This window comes from Parus major, chromosome 1, assembly GCF_001522545.3.
Source record: "Parus major isolate Abel chromosome 1, Parus_major1.1, whole genome shotgun sequence".
Lineage (NCBI taxonomy): Eukaryota > Metazoa > Chordata > Aves > Passeriformes > Paridae > Parus > Parus major.
The window spans coordinates 60,254,116-60,277,720 of record NC_031768.1 but is presented as its reverse complement, the minus strand read 5'-3'; the positions used below and the strand labels follow the sequence as shown (position 1 = coordinate 60,277,720).

Genomic DNA, 23,605 nt, shown 5'->3' with positions numbered 1-23,605 from the left:
TTGGTTTGTGTTTTTTTACTTTTAGTTTGAAATGTATTATATAAATATACATCTAAAGCGTCATTCTCTCTCAGATATTATCATTTAACATCTTCAGGTATGCATCCACATATTGGTGTTAATTTCCACGTAGTCTGCTATTTTTACCACATATTTTTCTACTCCCGCCTACACTCACATACAGTGAAATTTCTCTTTCAAGATGACTTCACAATTCAGAATATATCCCAGAATGCAGGGATTTTCTTCTCTTTTTTCACAAAAACAAATCTGGCCATGGATATTTTTGTGCTCCTGTATCTCCTGTCTGTTTTCCAGTTAGAAAAAAAAATGGAGTCGAGTATGATAGAGATAATATTCAACCTTGTAAAATGTTTTGAACACAGGGCTTTCTTTAACCTCAGAAACAGCTATAGTTAACACTGCTGGAGAGCTAGGATCTTTTCAGATATGACACAGGAACTTTCAAAAATAAGCTTAGCAGACAGAATGTGTGTCTCAGTACTTCTAGGCCAAATTAAACACCTTTTTAAAAAATCTGAACCATTCTGAAAGTGTTTTTTTTCACCTCCTTTTGGTTTTAGATCTGAAGTGATTGCACTATTACAGGCATGATGGTCTAAGGGCTAACAAGTGCCTGAGTTCATGGAAAGATAAGGTCTCATGTTAAGCTATTTTTTTACACTTAGATTTGGCAACTTAAAGGTGTCATGTTCCTGACTAACTCTACCCTGAGTTAACACTGTTCTGAAGTCAACCAGTTCTGAAGAAGGACAGAAGCCTGAGTATCTCAAATGTCGGCAGACTGGAATCATTAAGTCAAGAACCTTATGTCATAAACAAAAAGGAACCCCGCAAAATCCCCAGATTTCCCATTCCTATTGTTGGGAATGCAGCACAAAGCCTCAGAAGTCAATACAACCAAGAGCAGAAGGAACAGAGGAAAGCTCTTTGGTGAGCTGTTTCTTTGTCTAATTCATTATTATTTCTTCTTTATCTTCCTCTTTGGCAAGGTCTCAGCACTCAACAACACACATAATCTGAGGGAACAGCAGGGCAGTAATTCAAATTTATATTACAAGCTACAGGGTACAGTTCCTCCTGATTTTGCCACTATCATTAAGAAAGGGGTTAGTCAGATATTTCTGAGAAAATATGGACCTGTTCAAAGACCTAACATAAAGACTCCATTGCCATTAACTTTGGTTAGGACCCAGGCTGTTCACATTTTTCTCAGTTACTGTTTCAGTGTGTCCAAGACCTGCAAGACAGTGCTGTACCTGTTAGTTTCTGTCAGGTATTTTTGGAATTGCAGAATTAATTCTCAGAACTGTCTGTCAGGATGGACTAATACATTGATAAGGTGGGAGGTTTGGCATTTGGAAAATCAAACATAAGTGATCAAGAGAATGGACTGTATGAGTTGAGCACAGATTTAGATTTCTTTATATTTTAAAACTGCTGCTGAAAATAACACCTGGATAAACCCGCAACTTCACCTTAGTCAGAAAGGGTCGCCCTAATCTTCCACCAGCAAGTATTTGAGTGCTTGACAACACCAGAAGCATCCAGCTCACATAAAATTTGAGTGAGAAAAGTACTCTGGATGAGGGAAGGGAAGGTAGAGGATAAAAGATGACACACAGAGTGATCAACTGAAAAAAAAAGTCAGCCTGTCCTCCAAAACACCCCAAATCCCATCAGTCTGATGCTACAGGTTTCACTATTGCACTTCTTCACCGTCTAAACCTAAGTTCTGGAGTGCACACACAGTGGTTTCTAAACTGTTCAGAGATGGCTCAACTTGAAATGGTTTTAGATAGCTTATGGTACACACTAGTAGAGACAATGGGTCCCAAAGAAAAGAAAATTAAATAACTTTAATAGGGCAGGTAACATATATCAATACCTACCAACAGGATATGCTTGAATATCAATAGGATATTAATTCCAGCATGCAGAATCACTTTTAGTGCAGAACATTATCAGCCTTGAGGGTTGTCAGCAACTCGGGTGAAGATGAGAATATTTTAAAAATAATTTCCATTTAGTGGCTTTGCTATATTAATTACACTCTTTTACACTCAAATTAAAGTTGGAAACTTTAATTTCAAGTAGCAGCATATAATCTGTCTAAGTTTCACTACTTTATGCTACACCTTGCTTTCAATTTGTGGCTTGCAAGCACCTTAAACAGGAGAAGCTAACAGCCCTCTAGTGATGCACTATCCATTTTAACTCTAGGTTTGAACATTTCAGTCTTCTTGTGAGGCACTGGGAAAGCACAGAGCAGTCACCTGGAACGTGGTACTCCAAGGCAAAACAGATCTTTACAACTCCTGTGCGAGAGGCTTTCTGGGCTGTGAGCCCACACTGCCAGCTCATGTCCAATTTTTCACCAGCCAATATTCTCAAGTCCTTTTCCACCAGACTGCTCCCAATCACCTTGTTTGCACTGATCCTGGGGACTGAGACCCTGCGTGCTATCATACATTTATGTGCTCTACAGAAGACATACTACAGAACAAACTTATACAAAATTGCTAACTAAAGTAACGCTGACCCTAAATTTTAATAATCACTGGTAGTTGTCACAAAGGTGCCTCAGTTCCAGCTTTCTGCCAGGACCAGCAGGGAAGGATCTAAGAAGCAAAGTCCATAAGCACTCTTCATGCTTTCCTTTTGGGGTCATCACAACATTCAAGGTACAAGGTTAGCTCAGAAAAAACTCCTCATTTCAGTCTCACGTATGGATAAAGCACATCAGCCCTACAAGAGTTTCACTGCACTATTCAACAAATATACAGCCAGGTTTGAGTTGTAATACTCTTCCTATTAGCACAGAGGCATTTGTGATGAGTCCTTACAGTGGCAGTGGCTTAGTGTACAGTACAAAATTTTCACTGAAGTATCACAGATACCAAAATGACAATTATTAAAAGCCCAGCAAATCTACTGACTGCAAACAAAGGAGGCAACAGCCTAGCAAAAGCATCATAATAGACTTCAGGAATGGTGCAATTACTGTATACAAGGTTCAGTTAAAAAATGTATTTCCTTAAAAAGCACAAAGCAACTTGCAAATTTCAAACTCAATGTAGACTTGAAAGGAAGGAATACATTCAGGATTTACACATCACTCGAACTGACATTTAAGTCATATTATGTTGATAAAATACCATTTCAAAGAGAAACCACCTCATTCTCTCACAGTCATGTCAGTCTTGCAAGGATAACTGAATTAAAATAGCAGTATATGTTTTCCTTAAGGCCATAAGCAGACATATCTGTATTTAAATGAAGGCATGGAAGGAACAAAGAATTTGCAAGCCATTGTTTTTATATGAAATTGTTAAATTTCTGCAAGCACATGAATGGACATAAGAAATATTTCAGACAGTGGCCCTTTGTATTAATTTCTGCTGCTTTCAAGCTATGGGAAGTAGCAGTCTGTAGAAAAGCTTTTGTGAAAAATATTACTGAAAATGATTTGCACTTGATTTGAAGTGTAAATAAACCTCATATGACTTGAAAGTTCCTTCACAGTATTTGCAGCGTAAGTATAATTTATTGGTCTTTGATACTGGCAATCCCATTTTTTCTATCCAGACGATTCAAGAGAAAAATAAGTGATTTTAAGTAGACTAGATGAGTGAATTTCAAAGAATTTTACATTATATCTCTTGCTTAAAGCAAAATAAAGCAATTTACTGTTCTTTTCCATTTAATGGCATTAATTTGAATTCAAGTCCTAAGCTTTTTTAAAAACATCCCAGACTCAAGCATTAGCAGGTGGCTGCACACCATCCTCTCTTTTGGAAAACATTCCAGGTTTGTGCCTGAGTACCAACTGATTGTTGCAGTGCCTCAGTATCTTGTATTAGTATCTGAAGCATTTAGAGAATGAAAGTCTTCCATAAAATGCAATGCTGTGATTAATTTCTAAAGTTGGCATCTTTTCCACCCACAGAGCCTTTGAGGAGCACAGGAGGTGCCTCCACTGCTTTCCCCCCACAGTGTAGCTGGTCCTATGGCACTCTAGGGCTTAAGCTCCCACTGGAATTTTGCCATGTCTTCAGGAATTAAATCACCTACAAATCACAGGGAAACCCAGTTTGATAAGCACTGGAGTCCTACAGACAGACATTCCTTCAAAAAAGAACCAGAAACAGAGAATGGACTGTTGGTTATCTATAAATTTCCTTGCAGTTGGTGACAACCCAAGTAACAGGTGCTATTTGGAGGGACACATGTGCACCCTGCCACCTTTCAGACCATTGTTTCAGTGCCTTCCTGTAGCTTCATAAATTTCAGGAATGTTTTGATAAGCCAGGAAATCAATACATTAGCAACAGAACTTGCCACCTGATGATTCTAATCTTTGATTCTGCACCAGGTAATTTTTAGTACTCAACGATATCACAGAATTTTTGGAGCAGGGAATTATTCCTTTGCAGCAGGGAACTATTGGACAATGCCTGTCTACTGATCTGTTACAAAGTCCAAATATCAGCAGTATGGTGTGAACAAAGTGGCTAAAAAAGAGTAGATGTGGTATGGTGTTGACATTTTACATATTGTGAAAATTTGCATTTGTCAGGCTGGTAGTTGCCAAAGCAGTTTTGGAGAACCCAAAACACTGGCAGTACTTAACATGACTACAGCATTTGGAAATGGTGGCCAGTAAGAGATCTGTGAGCTTTGGTGAGCTCTGCAACAGAGGAAATGCTGACACCGATGAAGAAATGAGCTTTTTTATTTACATCAGTAACACTAGATCAGTCATGGTAGTTAAAACTGAACTCTCACATTTTCACCCACTATAGTGTGACTTTCATATTACAGATGGAAAAGAGGATGAAAATGAATGTGCTACACTGGGAAGAGGAAGGATGTTCCTACGTACTGAACAAGTCCCTCACTGAAATCTGGAAAGCACCTTAGCCGCAGAGACATTTTGTCATTTTTGTTGCTCTGGTAAACAGTAAGGTTAAAAGACCTCCAGCACTGTACAACACCAAGGACTCTGGTTGCATGAGAAAGAATCAGTGCCACTGACATGAAGGTTTACCAGAAGTATAAATATCCAGAACTTTTGGTGCTGAGCACTGGTAGTGAGTGAAGCTTTTTTCCAGTCTGAGGAAGCTGGCTACGACTGAAGTCTGAACATACTCCAGGGTGATTATTTTTAGCCTCACTGCTTTCAGCAGATAGAAAGGAAATGGATGCTATTTTGCTAATTACCATAAAGGCAAACTAGATATGTTCTTAAGTGCAGGGTCGCTGTTTCATGAACTTTGTGTCAAAAAAAAACAACAAACCCAGGACAATGAGAACTCTCCAATTACAATTATAGATTTCCTTCCCCAAGGTATAAGGAAAAATTCATGGAGTGTTAGCCATAAACTCTTCTAAAATATGCATCCCAAAGCAGCTCTCTTCTTTCTGAAAATGACCTTCATGCTAGGCTTCTATCAACAATATACCTTTCTAAAAAGGCACAGAACACATTCACTATGCTCTGTATTCAGAAGCTATTTCAGTTCCAGAGAAATGCAGAGCAATCTGGACATAATCCTGGGCAACCAGCTCTAGGTGGCCCTAATTGAGCAGGGGTGCTTGGTCCAGATGACTTCCAGAGGTTTCTTCCCACCTCAACAATTCTGTGATTCTGTGACTCTCACCTGGAAATGATGATATTTAAAAAAAGGAAAAAGACAAATTTCATGCCAGGTTGTAATGAAGCCATTGGAAGGTAAAACAAAAGGAGAATAGTAAGGCAACCAGCAAAGCCCAATTTTTTTATCCTCTGTCTCCAGGCATTTACAAAAGAAAGAAGGAAAATGAGATCCAGTCATCAGACCAACAGTCTGTCCCAAAATTTAAGAAAGTAACAGTTCCCATAACCAATATAATTCTATTATTCTATTCTATTCAAAAAAAAGAAAGTAATGCCTTATGCCTCTTCCCCTCTCCCCACCAACAATCCTCTCAGATTAGCTCATATACATTTGGCTACTAGAAGCTGAAGACAACAATAGGGTAAAAAGAACATATTAACATTCTGCATCCAGCTGCAGATTTAAGAGAAACAAGATAAAATACCTGCTGCATTACCAACAGTAGGCTATGCCTTATTTATTAGCATCATTATAATGCCTGGAAGCAGCGATCAAAATTACAACCTTTTTCATATCACTGAACAAAAAAGCATAGTAATATAAAAGACCTATTAAAATCCAGCCTCAGAACACCACTTGTAAGAACAACAAAAAATGACAGACAAAATGAAAAGGACAAGAGATGGTGAAAAGAGTCTAAGATCACAAAAAATATATATATAGCAAACAAAGAAAAGCAACACTCCTGACCTCTGCAATGGAGAATAACGACCTCTCTGTGCTGCTGAGCTCATCTCACTTAAACCTTGTTTTTCTTACTTGCTTCTCTCCGCTACTCTGTTACTAAAATGTGAAAAATGGATCCAAAATGGGCACAGATACTGAAGTACTAGTGTGTCTGTTACTTTGCACTCCAATTGTTCACAATTAGTGTTATTTGCTTGATTTGTTAAAAACTGGTGGGTGTCCAGGAACAAATGAATAATATAAAATACATAAAATAACAGTACAGCATAAGCTGTATGAACATGATTAACATTAATTTTCTACAAACTACACTTAACTCCTCAGGAAAAACTGTGAATTGGACATACTCTAGCATATAAAAAGAAAAATATTTTTTGTACTTGATGAGCAACTCAAAACATCCCAGGAATGTGTTTCTGTACTATGCTGAATCTTGCTTCAAGCCAGAGAAACGGATCTTTGATACTTGAAAAATCAAGGTCGCATTGACTGACAGGCAGATGCAATCTCAGCCCTGCATAAAAATGGCTTCTCACCTCAAACAAACTGAGCAGCATTTGTGCAGCATGTCAGCCTTTGTGGAAAACGCACAAATGTATGCATACATACATATTTTGGAAAGGAATTCATAGCCAAGCATATCTACAAGAATATATAAGTGGCATGGTGGTCAAATGACTCATTTTCTTCTGCTAGTAGGAAGTATTTGTGCGGGGGGGAAAAAAAGGAAAAAAACCAAAACAATCCCAATTAAAAAAAAAAAAAACAAACCCAAAAAACCCCCAAAACCCCTGGCATAATGCTCATTTTCAGCAATATTCTGAACTGCCAGTCAGTCAATACTTTAGGAAAGGTGAGCAGCTCATCTGCACTAATTTAATATTACTTGCTTGACCTAGAACACCAAGCTTCAGGACTTCTAGAGGCCTCCACTATGTGGTTGTAAAGAAATGTGACTTTTCAAATGTGGAAGTTCATTAATTATTCTACAATATTTTACAACCCATTACTTCTAAAAGTCTATTATGCACGTTTCTTCCAGCAGCTTTTTCTAAGGACTTTCGTTATATTTTCTGTAGAAAACTCTTGTAAGAAAAAGCAAGAAGATACACAGAATTCTTGCAGCCTTGTTACAAGCTGTCATACTGGCAGTCACTATTTTCACTAATGACACTTCAAGGTGTATTTTAAAACTACTTAAGAGAGCTATAGGGATTACCAGCCTTGTTGCACTGTTAAACATTGGCTCTTCTAGGCTTTGGTAATCCTAGGACATCTTCTTATTCTTCACTTGGGGTAAGTTTTGTGAGACCTCAGTAATTCAGATTAGGTACAGTCAAGTCAGAGTATTCCAAAAGCCATTGTGAAAGGTGAGCAGCATTTCAGCATCACATTTGATGAATGAAACAAGGGTACTGAATTAATCCTTTTTTGCCTGCCACCCTCCACGGCTGCAGAAGTGTTAATGAATACTTCACACAATTCATCAACTGCTTGAGCTGCACCTCCCTTGTGCCCTCAAAACCTCCTCTGAGAACTGCGAGCCTGGTGCCCAGCCACCCCAGTGAAGAGGACCTCAGCAGCCCTGGAGACTTTTCTGTAGCTACGCAACTTGACAATGTCAATCCGAATTGGAGCTTTGCAGAAGTCACTCTCAGAGATTTTTTTTCTTCTTAACTTTATCTTAAAATGAAATATGTAAGATACTGATGTGCTCCATATACTTTTGAAGATTTTTTTTTTTTCTGTGAGGAAATGCAGAAGGGAAATGGGAAAGGGGGTCTGAGAAAGTATTGGGGAAGAAGAGAGTTTGCTATGATCAGAGGGATAAAGAGAATGGATGTGAGGACCAGTGCAAGGATGGAAACAGGTAATGTGGCAGAAAAGAATCTGAGATGGCTATAACTGGTGCAATGATATTTAAAATACTGAAAGAAGGCAAATTTCATGCCATGCTGTAATGAAGCCATTTGAAGGTAAAACAAAAGGAGAATAGTAAGACAACCAGCAAAACCTTATTTTTTTATCCTCTGTCTCCAGGTATTTACAAAAGAAAGAAGGAAGCTGAGATCCAGTAATCAGATCAATAGTCTCTCCCAAAATTTAAGAAAGTATAAATACCCATAACCAATATAATTCATATGCCAGAAAGTGTATTAAAGAAAAAAAAGAAGAAAGGAATCTTTATGCCTCTTTTTTTCTCCCCTGCACAACCCCAGCTCTCCATTTTCCCTCTTTTGTGAATAACAAACACCCCTTAGGAGTATCAAAATCTTCTCATCTTCTCTCAAGTCATCTGGAGCCTGAAGGGATCCTGAATGTCTGAGGAACTCCTCTCTTCCTGTGCCCTATGTTTCCCAGCACAGACAAGCTGCTTGGAAGATCTCCCTCTTTGGGAGGGTCATTAATGCAAGGTGGTTAAACACTGGGATCATGAAATTAAAATCTCTTAAGCCTCGGAAAGACAAAATCAAGGTACAGATAATGCATCTTCATGGTGGAAAGTTGACTACAGTAAGAAAATAGTTGAGTTCATGTGGGACTGGCTAGAGAGGATGTGAAGCCTGCCTAAGGCAGCCTGACAGAAGGGAAAGGCAGTCTGGAATACATGGATGGTGGGATGGTGCGGGCACAAGCCTGGTGCAAATACAGAGTGTGCTGCACAGGGAGCCATGTGTGTGATCCCACCTGTGACACACACACTGCTACCACAGTTCACATGTGCCCCCACTGTCTGACAGGCTCCATGGGGCAAGAAGGCAACTATCATAGAGTAGTGTAGGCACAGTATTTTCTTTGACACTGCACAGCAAAGCTGTCTGCAGTTAGAAATGGTCTGCCTACTTTTTTTCCCCACACAGTCCAAATATTTTTAAATGGGATCATGAGATCCACTCCCACAAGACAGAAACCATGACAGGTGCTTGGAAACCACGTATTTTCCAGCTAGCCTCAATAACTGCAAATTTAAACCAAATCATTAAGGTGCTATGAAGAAGAAATACACTGCTAATAAAAATTTTGTGGGAAGTTCAATAGCACAAAACTAAAGGAAAACTGAAAAAATTTAAATAAATATGCCCACTACAAACCTGAAAAATGGAATACCAAGTCATACAACCTCTGTTTTACCTTAGTGAGGGAGCAGTTATCCCTTAGACACACATTTGTGCCTTGTATTCAACATGTTGCAAACATCAGTCATCTCCATCCTTTCTGTAATCAAATCAGAAGCTGGAAGAAAAAGCACTCCTGACTAGTACATTTGGTAATGCTTTCACTCACACATGTCATCAGTTTCTGGAGTTTCCTCATCCATCCTTAAACCCACACGTCACACTTATCTCCCACTTAAATGCTGGCAAGCCCATCACAAGACCATCAATTCATCCTCACACTGAAACTCTACAGAGCAGCAAGGAAACCAATGCCACGCCACGCATCCATCAGCTGATCTCCTTGACCCAGATGCACACGGCAAAATAGACAGTACCTGCATTTAATACCAGGAAGTAGATAATCCTTTTTGGTTACAGAAAATCATCTCTCAGAAAAAAAAAAAATTACAGATTTTGAGAGTGTGCAGCTTCATTTTCTAGATCTTAAACATTTGAAGCAACTGCATTTATCTTTTAATTTTATTTCTTCCCCAACTCAACTTAGTATTATAACACTCACAGCCTACACAATAGACTTATTGTTTTATCAACATTATAAATTCCACCTTTGAAGAGTCTCTCATACAAAGCACAACAGTAAATAGAAAAATGAAAAAAATGGTTTAATGTAACACAGTTCTCTATGTTCTGTATGTGTTTTATCTTCAATGCTGTCACCTTTTTTTATATACAGACTGTAGCATGTTGAGGGTGGGAGAGCATAAAGGGAGTGAAAAGAAAAGTTAGATCCTACTAGTCAAATACCAGATACAGTATTTGGATATAAACCAATTCCTTGTGAGGCTGTGACTGCTAGATGTGCTAAATCTCATGCTGATTCTCAACAGATCAGACTATTTTTTTTTAACTTCTTGGTAGAAGGCAAAAAAATCTTTAACAACATGGAAACTTAGAAAGTAGGAATACGCAGCCTGACAATTTTTCTAGAGGAAGGAAAAAACAACAGTACCATTGTTTTCACCTGTCAGTGTTTTCAGAGACAAAAATCTGCTTTTGTACTTCTGTTGCTCCTATAGGAGTAAAACATGACAAAACTGAAGACCAGGAGGGGCTGCATTCATGCATGCATGACAGAAAGTAGAATGCTGAAAAATTCAAAGTTTGGGTAATACTTAATTAAAGCTATCAGTTCTCTCTCAGTCTCCTGGGGCCTTACCAGAAGAAGCTTATCTGATCAACTATGTACAAAATGCAAAAAAAGCACTTGGATCAGGAAACCTGTGATTAGAACAATTATGAAGCAAATACGTATTACAGTCTATATTCATGCATATTTAAAATTGCCAGATTGAAATGAGTCTTTTTCTATAACATTATAGTTGCCTCATTCTCCATTTCCTACTGACGACAAAAGCCATGACAGCAATCACAGAACTCCATCTGAAATGAAGTAGTTCACTATACAGGAACAAGCTTATGGTACTAATTTGCCAACAGCTAGAACATAAAATGTCAAAACTGAATGAACTCACTAAGGAAATACTGGAGCAATTTAGGTGACAGAGAAGGTTAATAAAATACGAGATACTGAAAATATATATGATACACAGAAATCAGATCAGGCATTGGAGAAAAACATCACTGCATTTTCTGTGTTTATTTTTACAATTCTGAAAGCAGTCATGGACAATTCTCTTCCTGAAATTTCCTGCTTTGAATTTCTCTATTCACAACAAACTCACAGTACAAAAAGGTGATTTAATGAAAACTCACACGCTTAAAATATATAAAGATGCACTGAATGTCAGGCACAATGCAATCCAAAATCTGATTACTAGAGAACATCATCAAGTTAATTACCTGTAAGATATATGAATCACATGGTAAATTCTAGAGGTATTAGCTTTAATTTTCAGAAGTCGCTAAATGATCCTGTTAAATGTGAGTGTTGTGATTTCCATGTCAAGTCTGGTATTTTCAGTAACTACCTTTTCTAAGAAGCATGCCAGTTTAGGTACAGCACTTCTCCAGAAACTCTTTCCTATTTTGGACATTTTAAATATCTTTTCAGAAATCCTTTTTGTCTAGCATGGCACAGTGTAAAGTGAAATTAAACTTGGGTGATCCACAGAAACCCACACTGAGGAAGTGCATCCCAAGCAGAACAATGTAATTCCTTAAGTCCCCAGGAAATTCAGCTTCAAACACATTTGAATACAGTCATATGTTCAGATATGAAACAGTATATGTGCTCTAGTAAGAAATTTGCTTATGATGGGATGCAGAAGTCTGCATCATCCCAGACAAATACAGTGGGAGACATCATACATCATACCAGACAAAACCAGAGGGAGATACAACTCCCACAGCAGCCTCCATTCCCTCTCAGTAAATCAACTCCAAAAGCAAGATCCGTTCTGATTCTGTGTAAATCTGGTGTAAGACCATGATAATACTGAAATCATCCTTCCCTAGTAAGGTAATAATAAAAGCACCAAAGTCAGATATCACATATCATTTGTCATGAAGGATTCCTACCTTTTCAGCTTCATATAATTTTCACTAGCTGCAGGTCTGCATTCGGCACGTTGCACCACTATTCCTTCCAGGGCAAGTTTATCTAGAATGAAAAGAAAACAAAGTAAAACTGGATATTAAAATAAGATCCACCAAGATGGTCAACATTTGAACTACTTTTTACTAATTAAGAATTTACTAAATATAACATAATTCTAAGTTCTCAAATCAAGTTCTAAAATCTCTGTTATTTAGACACCAAAGAAATAAGCAGGAAAAACATATTTACACAGCTGCTATACCCTACACTTCCTTGTTTTCTCCTCAGGTGTTTTACATATTAAGAATGAATCACAGAGATCAAATTTTAAATAAGAGATTACAACTCCTTTCTCTAGATGTTGCACCCAGATTATTATCTAAGAAGTTTTCTGTAAATGGGCAATTAATACAACCAGTGACAATGAAAAAATAATCTACAAAGAGAACCTAATAATCAAAGTATCCAAAATTAGTGGAAGATAAAACAAAAGCTAATTTTATTCTTATTCTCAGGAAAAAGAGTACCACATTTTCTCTTGTTATAATTTTTCTTAAAAGTACACTAAAGGAACACAATGCAAAAAAGTAATACTACAACATATGATAACAGTCAGGGAAAAGACGCAAAAGCTTTCAGTTAGCAATCTAGGACACCACATACATGTATTTAGGTAATACTCCTCTGTATATTCACCTCTGTGACACAGTCACTTTGTTACCTTTTGCCTAAAGCAACAATAACTAACAGAGCAGTATCAGCCTACACCATAAAGGTAGGTAAACCCAAAAATTAAGAGCAACTTAATGCAGAAATGAAGAGAGAAGTGATGGTGGGAAAACTTCTTCACTTTACTATGATGTTCTAGCGCATATTGTGTGTATGTGAGAGGAGCACATCTCAATTTATCCATCTGTTTTGGGCATAGCCAGTGAAATATGTGTTCAACAAACACCTCAGCCTTGCATTGAAAGAAAGGATGAGTTTTAAAGGCTTGGTTAGCTCTCAGTATTAAAATGTCCCTCCAAGGGCACTACACTGTCATTGTTACCTTCTGCTGGCAATGTCACGCAAGATGACAAAATATTGATGCCCAAGTAACCCAACGCACTCTGAGACACCTGTGGGTTTCCTATCACCTTATAGGCTGAAATATTACTACATCTGCACATCTGTTATCTCTGAATAATGCCAGAAGCAATTGCATAGATATCATGTATTTTAAAATGATTTAAACAAAAATTTCTTGGATTGATACCAACTAAATCTTTGATATCAGCAAGAATGCCACATTTTTTCAGATAGGTTTGAATTAAACAGAGAAAATTTGTTTTAAAATACTTGTGATTTTGTGGATTCCCTGGTTAATTGTCAGAAGAGACAATTTGGCTAATTTGCCTGACTTCCTATGTATCACGAACAGAAAAATTTTATGGTCTTTCCTCTTTACAGAACCTAGTAACTTATTTGTGGATAAAGTGGTACTAATATTGCTGCTTAATTTCTAATAAGAATTTGGCTTCAGCTTCTAGCAGTTGGTTCTTCTTATGACTTTCTATAGTATAGCAAAGAGCCTTTCAGTACCTGGTGTTTTCTCCCTTTGAAAGTACTTATAAACTGTAATCAAGTTGCTTCTCAATCATCTTTTCAATAAATGAACCAATTTAAGCTCATGCATTATCTCATCACAAGACATTTTTGCCATACTTAAATCAGTTTCTTATTTGCATCTTGTTCAATATCGAAATGACATTTTTGACTTTTGCGGTTAAGTCCAGACAAAATGTTCCAATCACTTCCTGTACAAGGCTGTGCAGGCTCTCCCAAGCACCGCCTTGCAGCTAAGCTTGTCTGCTGTCTAAGAACACTCACAGTGCAAAAGCCAAGGCTTATGTCCCACTTTCCCTGGACCCTCTTCGAGATTTTAACACAACCTCAGAGTCTAGCAGAATACACAAACACACACACAAACCTCCGGACGCAAGACTTTAGTGAGGGAACACAGTTTTTATTTCTTCTGCAACCTAATTAGACCTCATTCACCAAATTCAAGTTCAGAGACTTGGGTCGGTCTTCAACTGTTGCAGGACCAGAGATGCAATGAAAAGATATCCCAAATGCTACACATCTGCCTTGATGTTTCCATAGTCACATCAGCCTAGAAGGTTACGGATGAATTAGGCATTAAAGTGGTAGTTCCCTGTCAAAAACAGCTACTCAAAGTAGACAGTACAAAATAAATAAATAGGTCTGAAAGACTAGCTAAGGTAAGTGATGAGAAGGGAAAATAAGACATTTTCCCAAGAGTCTCACGCTCTCAGTCGCCCATCTTGTGTTGGCAGGTACAAAGTGCCCTCTTTGGTGCAGCTCCAGACAGGCTCCTCCAGAGAATCCATAGGTTCATCATTAGCTGCCAAATGCATGCTCACCCTGACCTCCCTGCCTGAGTGCCCCGGTGCCAATTCATAAAGCAATTTCAATTATTGTCTCAGTGAGATGATAGATATGCTGGGGAGACACAGTTTCAACTTGGAATCCTGCTGACAATCATTATCAAAGAACAGAATACAGAAGAAACATTTAAGCCAATGTTAATAGGCAGGAGAGAAATTTACTGGAATTGTGCAGTAGATGGTCTGATAGGGGTTGGATTGTTGTAGTTTTTATAGAGAGAGATGGACTGGCTTGGAGATTTTAATGTATTACTCTTCTAGTCTGACTGCACTCAGCTTTGATTTCCAGCCACTGTCTTGTTGGACCATTGACTGCTAAGCTGAAGAGCCTGCTAGGAAAGCATTTCTGCCCATCCAAGTACTTATGTAGTCTCCACCTTCATCAAGCCTAATAAAAATAAAATCAAGGTATTCTTGAACCTTCCATTATGCTAATTCTTCAGCTTCTTAATCGTTCTTATTGGTCTGAGAAAGTCCAGTTCATATATGTTTCTCCTGAGATACTGTCTCTCACAGGCAGACTTGCTAGCACATGGGTCAGGTTCTGGAGCTTACCAACTCCTCTGCCTTGTGAGCAGTGCCAAGGGAAAAAGGAGAAGACAACCACATTCAGGATGCATGGTTCCCAGGCAGCAGGAAAAAGGAGATAACAGTGCAGTAAGGACAGGCTGTGGGCACATGTGCCTCCAGCTCCTCATCTGTTAGAACATGGGCTGTTGCTACCCAGCTGTCATGGTTTAACCCCAGCCAGCAACGAAGCCCCACACAACCACTCACTGCCCCACTAGCAGGATCAGGGATAGAATCAGAAAGGTAAAAGCAGGAAAACTCATGGGCTGGGATAAAGACAGGGCCATATCACATATAACAGTTCCTCAGGAAGACAAGTGCCATCACTCTTGGACAAGATGTGCCCCCCCTTCCCCCTCTTAATATACTGTGCATGATGTCACATGGTCTGGAACATTTGGTCAGTTTGGGTCACCTCTCCTGGCTGTGTCTCCTCCCAACCTCCCGTGCACCCCTAACTTCCTCACTGGTGTGTCAGTACAAAAAGCAGAAAAGGCCTTGGCTCTGTGTAATCCCTGCTCAGCAATAACAAAAACATCTCTGTATTTTCAACTCTGTGTTCAGCACAAATCCAAAACACAGCCTCATACCAGCCACTGTGAAGAAAATTAACTCTACCCCAGCCAAAAACAGCATACTAGCATCCAAGTCAGAAGCCCTGGTAAGCTCACACTGCTCACTTAACCTTCCCAGCTGCAAGTGTTGCATGTTTTGCATGTGTTGGCCGGAGAAGGAACAGCCCTTTCCTTCACTAGACCTCAGCTCTACTCTTACAGACCAAAGGCATTTTGTGGCACCTCTCCTGCCTCAAAGCTGGTGCCCTTCTCACACCATCCTTCCCTGGTAGTTATGCAACTAAGGAACAGGATTCTTCAGGTCTTCACTTAGCATTCCCTTATTAAGGCATCCAGGGATACATTCTATGTTTGTTTTACTGACCACTGCACAGAACAATGACCTCATGCTCAGCTGTCAATGATGTATTATACATAGTTCAGAGCCTCTGCCCTAACTCTCCTGCAAACATAAGTACTGCAAGTTCTGTCTACAGTGTATTCCTGGGCATATAAACTCTGTATTTGGTGATAATGAAACGTTATCCAAACCAGCTATCCAAATGGTCCTGCAACAGCAATGTATTGCCTTACTAACTGCATTCTCATGTGTATCATCTCCAAAACCATCAGCAACTACCTCCTTAATCACTCACTGGAAAAAAAATGGACCAAGAACCAAATCACAGCAACATCTGAGTGACAACTTTCTGCTTCACATTTGCCAGTTTGAAGCCTGCAGGTTAAGTTCTGTATAGCTAAATGATAGGGAAACTAAGGCAGTATATATTCTACTACAAAATGACAAATGAAACATACTGAAGGATTTAACAGAAAAAAGCATCACCAGCTTTTCTGAACAAATTCTTATTAAAACAAAAAAAAAGGGCAAAACAAATCTGCATGACCCATTTTCTCTCCATCCACATTGATTGGTATTATATTACCCTCCCTTAATTTTTAACTGATTGATTTCCAAGCCAGATATTTTATCATTTTTCATACAGAACCTTTTCATATTTAAATACCTGGCTCATCCAATTCATCTTTCAGATATTGGCACCGCATTTGCTTTTCCAGTCTTGTAGAATTGCAGTGCTCAAAAATTATTAAAACTATCAACAGCAACTTTGACAGTTTCTTAGACAGCCCTTTAGAAACTCTTGAATGCAAATTTTTCAGACTTGCTGATTTGAAAAATTTTTATTTTAATTACGATGTAGAGCTTGGCTTCAATAGCTTTTAATCAGCATCTGGAGTTATTATTGAAATGAGAATTTCTATGCTACCAACACTGTGAGACAGGAGCTATTGAGTGATCTAATTGTCCAACAACCTGGCCAATTTTCTATGTTGTGACGTTAAATGACTAGCAAACTGCCTCAATAACCCTAACAGATTGCATTAGCATGGCTTCCTAACACACTTCTAAATTTCTCTCCCTCTTTGTAGCTGAGAATTTTCCTCATATTCTTTTGTACTCTAATAAAAAAAATCAAGCTGTTTTCTGTAACCAGGTTGTATTCACTGACAGCAGACTGTCGGTAAAGCTGATGTTCTCCAGATAGGCAAGTAAGCTAAACCACTGGTAAAGCATCAACTTTTCCATAGTGTGTTCTGGTTCTGAACTCTCAGCTCTGTGGCATGCTCATGACCAGGACTTTCAGGAAGAGGGTGGAAGGTGAGTGGGAGTGAGGTTATTTTCCAAAAGAAAACACGTAGGGCAGAAGGAGGGGTAGATGCCTAGCCCCCTCCTCCTATGCTTTGTTTTTCTGTGTAGCTGCTAGACACCAGCACTGAATTTTCACTGTCTCCAGGACAGCTTGTCTGATTGAGAACCTGGAAATCTCTGTGGATTCCCCTTCTAGTGCAACCCAAAGTGTAACTTGGGAAGGGAGTACTACACTATAGCCACTCTCCTAAGTGTGCAGAAGGGTGGTCGGTGTATTTTCTGACTTAATCTGAAACCAAAACAATGTCCTTTCAATTGCTGGATTCCAGCACTATTCAATGGCAATTCCACCACTTCAATGGCAATCCCAGCATACAGGTGACATTAATAATTTGTGAAGCAGCAGTCACTTCAGGATTGCTAACCCATATTGGCAAGCAGGACACTTCAGCTGGATAGGGCAGAGGCAGTTCACTAGCAACATGGGAAAGCACCCAGCAGCACGTTACTCTTTTTCAATCCAAGTGAGAAGCAAGATCTGGGATGCACTTGGCATGTCTCAGCTATCACACACTGGTACACAACACAAAAGACTCTCAGAGTACAAAAATGGTCAAAATCTCTAACTTGATCACAGTAAATACTTCCATATCTTGGCAAAATGAACTTTTGAATGTTCTGTCAGTGCATGGACAAAAGGACAGAAAAAGGAAATCCAGCATAGCTACACTTTCAAAAAACAGTAAGTTATATGAAATCATCCCAATTAAATTACATGCAGTACCATACTGTATGTATCACCAAGTGCACAGGAAGAATGAGAGCTTTTTGGGAAAGTCTTGTAATATGGCACAGACAGTGGAAAACTTTCGCCGAGAAATGCCAGGTTTTAATTTTGTGTTAGAGATGACTGTCAGCAGAAGTGAAATAAAGCTACATGGGTTTGTGGGGATGAAAATTTTACAGCAGCTCTAAATTTTTCAAGTCTCAAAGGTTTAAGTGTAAATATTCATGAACTCCACAGAGTATATTTTCCACACCAAATCCATTTTGAATATTTTATCATACAAACCTCTAAAATGATTTTGCATGATCTTTCAAAGAATACTTACTTGTTCACTGAAGTGGAAAATATCAGCTGAAAGTATTAGAACATTGAGAAGATGATGAAAAGAGAACACACACTGTTCTGTAAATTCTGTCTATTAAAATGCAGACAGCTTAACTGGACATGGAAAATTTCTTATCTTTTATAAATCTCTTCTCTCCTAGGAAATCCCTACTCACTTGTACCAGTTGTTCCTAGCTCAGCTTCAAAATATTCAAGTTCACTGTGTGAGATGAAAGCACCACCAATCATTCTTTTAAGGTTTAACAGACAATACCATGGTTCAATATTTTAGCTATGCACGATCTAAGCACATTACATGAATTTTCCATCACTTGACAATAAAATACATTTGAATGGATGGTTCCTGTAATGGAAAAAAAAAACTTACTTGAAACTAATTTGCATTTTCATTTTCTCAATTACTAATTCAGTAACTTGAATAACTTAGTAATCAGTGAAAGGAGTTAATCTTGAAAAAAAGTCCAAATGTTTAAAAATTATAAACTGATTGAAATCTCTTTGACTGAAGTTATGTTAAACATATCCATGGCATCAAAGAGTTAAAAATAAAAGCATTACCAATTCCTGGTAAATCAAACCTAATTAATAATACCTGCTTAATATATCACATATAGCAGCAGAAAAATTTAGCGTATCAGTGCTAGGGATAGGATACCCTGGCAAGGAGAAGAATGAGAGAAAAACATTTATTTCCACGAGCCAGTTACCAAACAATAAAATATTTTAGTGATTACTCTGTGGTATCAATAAACAACCTTACAGACAGTGAGAACAGTAGGAATAAGATACTTAGAGCAGAAGAATTTTCAGAAAAATAATCTGCCTTTCCACTGCTAGTCAGACAAAGCAGGATACATCTACCTGTAAAGTGACAAATACATCTCTCCAGGTCTAACCCAAGGAAAGCCTTTGCTCCCACCCGTGCTGGGGAATGCATGCAGTGGCTCCCATCTGTCCACTCCCCAAGGAAACGCCCATAGAGATGTGTGGAGAGCTTTTCCTTTCCTTCTCCAAACTGAAAATGTTTAAAGGGGAAATCTTTTTCTAAGACCCAGCTGGGAGGCTTAAAGTACAGGAGAGAAGATATTCCAGTGTGCTGTGCCGATGTTTCTGCCTCTCTGTACCCCAGTGCTGCTAAGCTATGGTGTTATGTGATGTTCAAAGCTATCTGTAAGCACACAAGCCCTTTGTTCCACAGGGCAGCTGAGTTTTTCTATCGAGAAAGAACAAACTGATGCTAGACAGTCTTGGTGACTTAAAAGCCATCAATATAAATGGTAAATCCTCCCTGTAAAACTGTTTTTGTCTATGGCACACAGGAAAGCAAAAAGCAAAACCTAATCAGGCTGCTGTTCTTGTGGTGGTGAGGATAGTCCCTTTGACTGCAAATAAAAGCTTTTGCCACAAACTTAAAACAGTCAGACCAACAAGTCCTTAGCACCACTTCCAGAGTATCTTCTGTGGAAACATCTTACTGCCTGCACACGTGCGTGATAAATGAGTGACATGCATGTGCACATTCCACAGATGACACCCCCCTTATACACACAGGGACACCTTTTGTTTCTGTGTTGTCCTGCTGTATGCATCAGGTACTGTAATCAGTACTAAAAAACAATGTGAAAAAACAGGCTTTGTGAAAATAAAAATCCTTGAAACACAAAAGAAGCTGTTTAACACCATAAAATGTGATTTGGCCAGCTGACACTACCAATACATCTTCGAATATTTAAAATAAGTTGCCATTTAGTATATCAGTATGTATTTCTGTGCAGAACTCCTTAAGCTATGCAAACTACTTTAAGGAAAGAAACAAAACAAACAGTTGTTAAACACTTCTTCCCTTACACAGTTAAATGCAAATTCTCTCTTACAGTCATATTCCTGCTATCTCCCTGCACACACAGCTGATACGCCACCTACTGCAAACCGAAGCTGACAGTCGGAGCAATGCGAGCAGCATTTCCATTCCAACATCGAGCTGGAGCTGAATAGAGGTGCTTTTTAACAAGAAGCATCCTCTCTGCAAGCTGACAAGAGCAAAGCAGGATAGCTGTATTGTTGTCCTAGCTTCAATAATGGAGAGAAAAGCAAGCAGGAGAGAAAACGAATGCGAAGAAAAAAACAGCAACTCTGAAAGCTCCGAGCTAGACAAGGACTATAAAACGTCTCTGATTACTCTGAATGTCGGTGGTTATCTATATATCACACAAAAACAGACACTAACCAAGTATCCAGATTCTTTTCTGGAGGGGATCATAAATGGAAGAATAATGTGCCCATTTGATGCAGATGGTCATTATTTCATAGACAGAGATGGACTCCTTTTCAGACACATCCTCAACTTCCTACGGAACGGAGAACTTCTTCTACCAGAGGGGTTTCGAGAAAATCAACTTTTGGCACAAGAAGCTGAATTTTTCCAGCTTAAGGTACTCTCAGAGGCAGTGAAATCAAGGTGGGAGAAGGAACAGCTGGCATCTCGAGAGACTACTTTCCTGGAAATAACTGACAGCCACGACCGTTCACAAGGACTTAGAATCTTTTGTAATGCTCCTGAATTCATTGCAAAAATAAAATCCAGAATTGTACTGGTATCCAAAAGCAGGCTGGATGGATTTCCAGAGGAGTTCTCAGTATCTTCAAATATCATTCAATTCAAGTACTTCATAAAGTCTGAAAACGGTACACGATTGGTACTGAAGGAGGACAACACCTTTGTCTGCACCCTGGAAACTCTTAAATTTGAGGCTATAATGACAGCTTTAAAATGTGGATTTAGACTGCTGACCAGTCTGGATTGTTCAAGAGGGTCGATTGTTCACAGTGATGCACTGCATTTTATCAAGTAATCACAAAGGCAAAGGAAACGAGCACGCAGCCAGTAAACCTCCTTGAGCTGCAGCCTCCTGGCATCACAAATAATGCATCTAACTAGCCCTGTACCACAGAGCTCAGCTGCTAATCAACTGATGTGAGCTAATGGTATGTAAATCTCATAATGACATCTATCTCTGGCTTACTTAAGCTGAATGAAAATTTTATGCCTGAATTTAACAAGAATTATCTGCTAACATTGTAAACACAGATGGAATGCTTTATGCTCTTTGTAATATGTTTTCTCAATGCTGTCTTTCAACCAGAGAGTCTAGCTGAATATTTGTGTACCTGTGTGATGAACGTGCATATACCTTAACTGCCCTGCTGAACAGCAGTGAGAGTATTTTCATATAATAAGCAGGCTTAAAGTATGTTTTGCTTATAACAAATTCAGAATGGATTTTAACTGGAATAAATGATTTTGACTGTTCGTTACTGTTCATGGTAATCTATTGTACTGAATTTACAAAAAACAAGATTGCAAGAGAGTTTAAAATAACCAACTTAAAAATTAAGTTAAATGGTTTTTCAACTCACTTCACCCCAAATTTATACCATATTGCTACACTAATAGCAATTGCCAGAAACACATAAGCCAACAAAATAATGCTGGGGGAGATTTAATTTTATTTTAGGAATTGGGTCCAATCTGAATGTTAAATTTTCTAATCATACATACATCTCAAATAGGTAACAAAAGTATTTGACACTAAGTTTAGCATAACAGGTTTCCAGTTATGACATCCTACAATGCCACAATCAGTACTTCCTAGCAATCATTTGTGCTCGTAAGGACAGGCAATGAACAGAGCCCTTGCTTTGCACAGTGGCTTACTAATGCAATGAGTACTATCAGTTCTGAACAGACCACCTGCTGGCATTAAAGACAATTTACTCTAAGTAATGGAATAAATACCTTCATTCTCCTCATCTCCACTATTTATCAAATCTTTTCATTTATATTTTAAACAAAGTTTTAACAGTTTCTATAGAACAACTGTAACTGATTTAAATACAAGTATTACAAACCAGCCACTTCACAAAAGCAAACTGAAAAATCATCACAAAAGGCAAGAAGAAGCAGCACTAACTCTGAGCTTTGTTTGACACTGAAACCAATCAACATTCACAGCTCACATGAACCCAAAATTCAAGTAAAATGTTTATAAAGAAGAAAACCAACTAAATAGTTCTCCCAAAACATAGAATTTGTGCAGGAAATAATGTCAACAAAAGGCAGTACAATCCATACTAGAAGTGACAGCCAAGGATAACAGCTAACACAAGACAGGCTGAGAACAGTTGTGATTTGGACTTTAGGGGGAACAAATCAATCCTTAGTATCAAGGCTGAGAATACAAATGCAAGGTCCACTTATCCCTCAACATGAAACTCTCTTTTCACTTCTAACATACAACAGGTGTTGTTAAGTAGGTCCCTTACTAGAGATGAATTAATACAGCGGTGCTACGCCTCCAGACTAGGCAGCAGTGACTGAGACATATTCCAATACAATTTTATCAAATGGGGGAATTCAATCTCTCCAGAATACTCCATCAGAATGAATCCACTGTCTAGAAACCATGAAGTTTTCTATCTTCATGTTACAGACTTGCAGTCCATAAAAAAATGTAGTTCTATAAAAGATATGGTTCTAAGTCGAACTATTCTAGACTAATGTTTAAAAATCAGATCACTTTACATCAGGCATACAAGCTGAAGAACTGTTCATATATCCCAAAACTTCTGTGAATTTGTCCAAATGCATTAATTATATACACACAAAAGATACATAGTAAAATACTATTGTTTACATATGTCACCAGCATGTGACATCTTCTCTCCTCCCCCTCCAAGCTATTTTCAAATTGATGTATAAAAAAAATCCTCATTAACCACTAATCTTGTGCTTACAAGAACCTGTAGAACTTCTGTGAAAAGCAAATATGAAAGCCTCCCTGAAAGAAATACAAAATCCTGTTGATCTTCTAGGACAAGAACTCAAAAGACAATTACACACAACAATTACATGAAAAGCCCTTTGCAGACACAATTCTCTACACGAGCAAGATAAAGTGGCAAGGCAATTTAAAAAAGCTCCATAAAGAATCCACAAGTTTAAAAGCAGCATGCTTACAGTGCTGTCAAATACACAGCCTGCATCAGCACAAAGTCTGGAGGAGGCTGTTGCTCCTGGGATGTCAAATCATCCATTTGCACTTAAATGCTTTTGATTATAACCTTCACTTGTCCTGGGTCTTTGGCTGAGATTAAAATGTAATTGCAGCTGAAAAGAAGGA

At 38.4% G+C, this 23,605-nt stretch overlaps 2 protein-coding genes across 2 annotated transcripts in view; one reads left to right on the top strand and one right to left on the bottom strand.

Annotated features, from left to right (window-relative positions):
• Positions 1 to 23,605, bottom strand: part of GTF2F2 (general transcription factor IIF subunit 2) — an 80,112-nt gene that overhangs the window by 31,223 nt on the left and 25,284 nt on the right. The window contains exon 6 of the mRNA XM_015630175.3: positions 12,026 to 12,107. Within this exon, the coding sequence (XP_015485661.1) occupies positions 12,026 to 12,107 (82 nt within the window). The remainder of the gene's footprint in view (positions 1 to 12,025; positions 12,108 to 23,605) is intronic.
• Positions 20,337 to 22,576, top strand: KCTD4 (potassium channel tetramerization domain containing 4). Its single transcript, XM_015630187.1, has one exon. The coding sequence runs from the start codon at positions 20,504 to 20,506 to the stop codon at positions 21,275 to 21,277; it is 774 nt and encodes a 257-aa protein (XP_015485673.1). The 5' UTR covers positions 20,337 to 20,503; the 3' UTR covers positions 21,278 to 22,576.

Coding starts and splice junctions, on each gene's coding strand:
- KCTD4 (XM_015630187.1), top strand. CDS start 20,504: ATGGAGAGAAAAGCAAGCAGGAGAGAAAACGAATGCGAAGAAAAAAAC.